The sequence below is a fragment of the Aptenodytes forsteri genome, unplaced genomic scaffold (assembly GCF_000699145.1).
Source record: "Aptenodytes forsteri isolate BGI_AS27 unplaced genomic scaffold, ASM69914v1 Scaffold349, whole genome shotgun sequence".
Taxonomy (NCBI): Eukaryota; Metazoa; Chordata; class Aves; order Sphenisciformes; family Spheniscidae; genus Aptenodytes; species Aptenodytes forsteri.
The window spans coordinates 1044416-1051351 of record NW_008794452.1 but is presented as its reverse complement, the minus strand read 5'-3'; the positions used below and the strand labels follow the sequence as shown (position 1 = coordinate 1051351).

General features: G+C 40.2%; 1 protein-coding gene across 1 annotated transcript in view; it reads left to right on the top strand.

Moving 5' to 3' along the window:
- Positions 1 to 6897, top strand: part of RHOBTB1 (Rho related BTB domain containing 1) — a 51731-nt gene extending 44834 nt beyond the window's left edge. Inside the window, exons 7-10 of the mRNA XM_009290508.2 lie at positions 1299 to 1449; positions 3303 to 3391; positions 4899 to 5004; positions 5516 to 6897. Coding sequence (XP_009288783.1) covers positions 1299 to 1449; positions 3303 to 3391; positions 4899 to 5004; positions 5516 to 5685 — 516 coding nt within the window. The 3' untranslated portion in view covers positions 5686 to 6897. The remainder of the gene's footprint in view (positions 1 to 1298; positions 1450 to 3302; positions 3392 to 4898; positions 5005 to 5515) is intronic.
- Positions 6898 to 6936: the final 39 nt, after the last annotated feature.

Sequence of the window (6936 nt, the reverse complement as noted above, 5' to 3'; positions counted from 1 at the left end):
CGGCCCCAACACTGAGCCCTGGGGAACACCGCTCGTGACCGGCCGCCAACTGGATTGAACTCCATTCACCACAACTCTCTGGGCCCGGCCGTCCAGCCAGTTTTTGACCCAGCGCAGAGTCCACCTGTCTAATCCGTGAGCCGCCAGCTTCTCTAGGAGAATGCTGTGGGAGACAGTGTCAAAGGCCTTGCTGAAGTCCAGGTAGACCACATCCACAGCCTTTCCCTCATCCACTAGGCGGGTCACCTGGTCATAGAAGGAGATCAGGTTGGTCAAGCAGGACCTGCCTTTCATGAATCCGTGCTGGCTAGGCCGGATCCCCTGGTTGTCCCGCTCATGCCTTGTGAGCGCCCTCAAGATGAACTGCTCCATAATCTTCCCCGGCACCGAGGTCAGGCTGACAGGCCTGTAGTTCCCCGGATCCTCCTTCCGGCCCTTCTTGTGGATGGGCGTCACATTGGCAAGCCTAAATCTCTTGAGTTACAAAGACGTACGTTACAAACTGCTGATTAATGGGATTGACTAGCTTGGGTATTGGAAGCAGACTTACCTGCCGCAACCTTGAGCCCTGCAAGAATCAGTTTTACCCTGTTCTTTGGTGGCGTGATTGTGTGTGCAAACTGTAGTTGAGATGCTACAGTGATAGGTTACAGTTAGGGTTGTGCTGGCAAGAAATTAGATAGCTTTTGTCCTCATCTTAGTAGTTTCATTACACAGTGGTTACACTTAATTATACATGTGTGGCAGAAATGGTTTACATTTTCTTTGCCTCATTTCTTCAGTTCTCAGTCCCTTCCCAACCATCATTTACTTGGATAATTTGGTTATTTATAAACAGACTGAGAGGGGTGGGGGTTTTGTTATCCTTTGGTTTCTGTTATTCTCGGAATCCCCAGAATATCCCGTGCCAGGAGCAGATAGATTGCATTCCTCAAGAAGTCTACCAAGAGAGGTTGGCATGGGAAGTGCTCAGTGGCTTTATGTATCCCACAAAGCTGTCCATTCGCAGGCTAGAAAGCATTGAACAGATTCACTGTTTGATGTGGATCCAACTCCAGTAACTTGGTAGAGTTGCTTGTATGTAAACTGGCAAAGGATCTGACTCTAGAGGTATGCTTACCTGTTGGCAGCTTCTTAACTTTAATAGAAATTTCTTTTTTGAAAAATGTTTTCCCTGCATTTCTAAAATGACTTGAAGAGAAAAAGAGACAGTCCAGCAAAGTGGCAGAAGTGAAATGTGGCCTCTGTATGAAAATTTCTTGATTATTAGAGACTCTTTTCTTAAATATCTTTTCCAGGTAGTTCTTCCCAACATAAATAAGACTTCCATGCAAGCGGTTTTAGATTACTTGTATACCAAGCAACTGTCCTCCAGTCAGGAACTGGACACGCTTGAGTTAATCGCATTGGCAAATAGGTTTTGCCTTCCTCACCTGATTGCACTAGCAGGTAAGAATTTGTGGCCTTGTCCAATGCAGTATCTTCTGCAATGGCTGAAACATGTTTTAACGGCTTTGGAATGCACAGGATTTTCTCAAGTGTCAGGAAAAATAAATATATTTTTTTTCTGAAAGGGATATTGTAATACAAATTGGTATTTTCACTTAGAAAAACGTATTTGCCTTTCTCTTGCCTTTTTTAGTTTTGTGCTAAACCAGCTCAGAACATTGAAGTATTCTGTGCTTTAAAAACAGAAAGAATAAACCTTCTCTTTAGCATTAATATAATGTCTCTGGTTTGTAATATCTATTCTGTTGTTAATTTACCTGAAAACAGGATGGACCCCAGGCTTTCTATTATGTAATGAATGAAGTGCTCCATTATACATTTCTATTCCAAGAGAGTAACTGAGCCAATTCAAAACTGATCTAGATGATCATGTTTTCAGAAATGCTGTCTGGATCCCTTTTGATTGCCTAGATGGGAATTGGATATTTTGGTATATACGTGGGGATTCAACCCTCACTTCAGGAAGAAAAACTTTTCAATCACGTATTTAGAGAAAAATTACAGGATAGGATACTACTTAGTTTTAAAATTAAATCCATACACACCCCAGACCTCCAGGTTTTTTTGTTGTTGTTGTTTATTTGTTTCTCTCTATCTATGTGACTTGGCATTGCTCTGAAGACATGGCCAAGGCCAAAACTCAGAGAGAGATGAAGCAAAGCTACACGTATTTACAGGACAACATTTAGGCAAAATTTAATCACATACCGAATCCTAGCTCTCCTTCAGCTGTGCATCAGGACTGTGTACCTTGTCTTCACTGGTTTTGACAGACCAAAACTTTATTGCTTGATTTTATACGCACATTTTAACTAAAGTCTTGGTTCTTTTTTTAAGTAGTAGCAGCATAAACATACATATAGTATTAAGAATATTTCATTCCATTTAATTCTCGATGGAATAATTTTGAGTCCAAAGGCGATTGCCAACAACTGAACCCAATAGAATCAAATCAGCTGACAGCATTTCCCAAAAAACACTCAAACCTCTAAGATTCTAGGAAATAGTTCTAGGAAAGAGTTAAGGAGACTCTTGAACTGAAGTGACTTTTGGGGGAGCTGGTCAGCCTTCATCTGGATCCCTAGGAACGACTAATCTGGGGGCCTGAAGTGAACTTTTCTGTATCAGTGCTGTGGGTATACATATTAATAAATCCACAGTGCAATGGCAAGTGCACCGTTGCCTAAAAACTTGGCTATTGCTTTTGTATTACCCAAAAGAGACAGCTGATCCATATTTCTAATTTATATTGAATATTGCACCCATCCATTCTGCCAGAAAGAGACTAGTGGCTGCTGAACTTTGTCATTCTATAAGTCATTATTAATTGCAGGCTCACTTTCCGTAAGAAAGAGATAAGAATTGTGTGTGAAACCAGAAATAGATAGTTTGGGTTGAGGCAAAGGGACAAAGAACTTTGTCATTCTATCAGTCGTTATTAATTGCAGGCTCACTTTCCGTAAGAAAGAGATAAGAATTGTGTGTGAAACCAGAAATAGATAGTTTGGGTTGAGGCAAAGGGACAAATCCTCATATGGACTGTGCTCCACTGGAGCAAGACAATTTATACCTGTGATGCAGAATCTCCAGCCACAACTCTAAAGGGCAGAATTTGACTTCGCCCAAATCTGAAATTGCTCAGGATATCTGGGTGAATATGCCACTTGCATAATGCTATACTTAACACTAGGAGGAGGGAGAACATGCCTTCTTGGTTCTTTGTTACTTGTGGATGATCTGACCTTGAAATATGACTGTTTCCTATGTGAGTGATGAGTTTTCTCCTCTAACAGAACAGCATGCAGTACAAGAGCTGACAAAAGCCTCCATGAGCGGCATTGCAATAGATGGAGAAGTACTGTCCTATTTGGAATTGGCACAGGTCAGTGTGCACTGTTTTTTAAAGATATTCTGGCCAACTGCAGGACTTGCTTTTAGCACCTTACTAGTTCTGAGCATTGCTTCTAAGTGGCTCAAAGTTTGCAGTTCTGAGAGTGACTGACAATAAAACTTAGTGTTATTTCTATTTTAAAGGAGGTTTTTCCATTAGTTCAAAGGTGAAACATATATTTAAGTAATCTTGGAGGAGTTGTCTTTCAAATATATATTTTAGTTTTCTTGATTGTGGAGCTTCCAAGTTCCGCTTTCTCATGGCCATGCTTCAGTAACATGAAATGCAACGTAATGAAGCCGTTCAGGTTTGTAATGGTGACTGATTCTTGGGTTCCCTTCAATTCAGTTCCTGTAGATACTTTTAGACTGTTATTGCAAAGGCAACATTTTTTGTATTCTTAGACTTGACACTTAGACTGGCTACTCAGAGCCAGTCATCTGATAGTTCAGAGTGAGTGCAAATCTTACTACTTTATGTTCAAACATGTTTCAGTGTTTCTTGAGGCCCAGAAACCATGAAAAGAGAGAGACCCCAGGTCACAGTTAAACTGTATACCTCTGTTTTCCACAAGGAGTGATACAGCAGTCTCCCAGATACAGTAGTACAAGCTAAAATATTTGTTAAATTTTCTTATTCTTGATTTCACACTAATGATGAGTTTGGCTGCAGCTTGGCTTGAAGTCTGGTGTTTAACTAGCACTGAAATACAGCACAAGCTGGCCACCATGCAAGATTTCCTGCAGCTGCTTTCAAGTGCCTCTCTTGCAATACCTATAATGCTATTGCAAAACCAGGACTGAACCCCTTCCAAGAAAAGGCAGCTCACTTCACTTAATTTTGATTTTATGAAGGGTGTTTGTTCTTTTTTTTTCTCCTGGTTGAAGACAGAAGTGATGTGTTTAACTACTGTTCGGATATCCTCTGTGCCCAGTACCTACATCAATATGATGTGTTTATAACCTGAGAAGAGCATAGTAGACAGTCAGAACACCAAAATAGGTACACATGCTATACAGTCTGACTCGCGTTATAGCTATGCTTCCTTACAACCATGGGAATCTTGTACAAGATTTTGTATTGAGCTTTCAGTAATGCTTGAATTCTGTCAACGAGCAGAGTTTTCCAGGGACTTACTTCAGAGCACGGTTTGCAGTAACTGATAGGGGTATATGACTGGTACAGTCATACCAGAAAATTCAGGTCCAGCATGCCTTGGGTTCAGATCCTGTGTGGGACCGAATGCAGTTTGCCAGATGCTGTGCATGCTAAGCGCCTATTCATGAGCCTTTTGGGCCACTGATTGTTCCAGCAGAATTGTGCAACAAGGTCTAGGGCATCTAGAGGCCACTTCAGCCTCAAAAGCTCCCCTGTATGCTTGGGAGAGTGCTGCCAGATACAATCTGCTGGGGACCATTCTAGCTTTAGTTGCTAATTGGGGCTGCAAAATGAATGATAACCTCAGGAAATGGAATAAGCTCTTTGTTTTTCTTTACAGTTTCACAATGCTAACCAGCTGGCAGCTTGGTGCTTGCACTACATCTGCACCAATTACAACAGTGTTTGCTCCAAATTCCGCAAGGAAATCAAAGCTAAATCTTCAGGTACGGGCAACTTTCCTCCCCAGTTTTCATGAGGTTTCCCCTTCTTTCTCCCCACCCAGCTGATTAAACATGAAGACAGTGAGCTCAGATGGCTAAGCCGTGAGACTGAACCTCTGCGCTATCTTGAGTAGCATTCATAAATTCTTCTTATCTGCAAAGAAAGGTCGTAATCATTAGCCTGATTCCTGGGCAAGTATTATGTTCTATACCTATTTCAGTGATGCTAAAAGGAACAGAGCTATTTTCAGGCTCCACAATGAAAAATATACTCTGTAAAGGGCTTGCTTTTTTACACTCCTTGGTGCGGACTAAGGCCTCTTGAGTGCAACCACTTTCAAAGTCTTTTCACCCTGTAAGTAAGGCATATGAGGAAACTGGGGGAATCCCCAATAAGCCAGCTAACAGAAAGACCGGATAAATGATTAGCGGCATAGCTTTTTGCAGACATTTCCGGGATTTGTGTATCTTATTGGCTTGTTTGGGGGCTTTTTGGTTGTTTCTTTTTAATCAGATAATCAAGAATATTTTGAGAGGCATCGCTGGCCGCCTGTGTGGTATTTGAAGGAAGAAGATCACTACCAGCGAGTTAAGAAAGAAAGAGAAAAGGAAGATGTTGCACTGAATAAACATCATTCAAAGCGGAAGTGGTGCTTCTGGAATTCCTCTGCTGTAGTTGCCTGAACAAAGCAAATAAGTGGAAATCCATAGCCACTGTCTGAAATTAGTCTTATTGTTAGAAATAAGATGTAGTTCAGGTTTTCAGGAAACTTTGTTCCATGTGTGCATTTATTATTGCTAGGGTCAAAAGCACAAGCTCACTGAAAGTGAGCCTGGAACAGCTCCTCGAAGTCATATGTATATTTTTGGCTAGTAAGCAGATAAATGTCTACCATTATTACATTTCTTTTTATATTAAAAAAAAATCTCCAGCATTAATGTTTCAATCTCCAGTTGGGAAATATTTTTATACTGTCTGGTGTATTTTGTTCAGATAAAAGTCGGGATACCGTTTTATTTTACAGACCACAAAATAACCATGTAGCAGCTTTGTAATTAGATTTTAACTATTTTTACTATGTGAGTACAGTGAAATAGACAATCTTCAGTCATAAGAGACCGCTTTTAGAGTATCTCATAAAAAGTCACCTTAGGAGAAAATCTAGTTGCCTAGTATAGGTTGTCTTTTTTAAACTAAGTACTGTGCACTGATAATATCATTAGATGGTTATTTCCCCTTTCTAAAGTAAAGGGTTAGAATAAGATCCAATACTGCAAGATATAGAGTGCTTGATCTTTGCTCAGCTGAATAATAGGCAGTGTAATTACCTGTTCAAGTGCGGGCAAATGTATTTCTAATATTTGCCATGTAAGTGCAAATAATTATGACTATGTGGGCCATGTGAAATCTAGTGATTCTAAGTATTCAGAGGTTTTATATGTCTAGATCAAAGAGAATATTTCTAAAATCATTTAGAAGGGCTTATTAATTTATATCCTTATACAAGTATGGATCTGAATACAAAAAGCAGTTTCACTGCTTGCATTTGAATTACTGCATGGCAGTTACCTTGTTCTGTGGGATCTTAACCATGCAGCCGTTCCTCATGCTGAATTCCTTTTTGCTTCAGTGCAAGCAAATGAAAGGGCTGCAAAAACAAGTAGGAGTTATCTAGTGTTACAGCATTTTGTAAATGAAGAAGAGTCTTCACACACAAGATCACTTCAGTTTGATCCAAATTGTTTTATAGCTTTTCCCAGGCAGAACTCAAAATGTTAGATTATTTTTAAGTAGATCATATATTTCCCCTAGAAGTAGGTATTCCCAGAAAGCTGGGGGCAAAATGATGGCAGAAAGGCAGGAATTCTGCACAAGTGGTGCAAGAAAAAAAAAAAAGCCTCCAGTGTTTTCAAATAGCCTGTCTGTTTATGAAT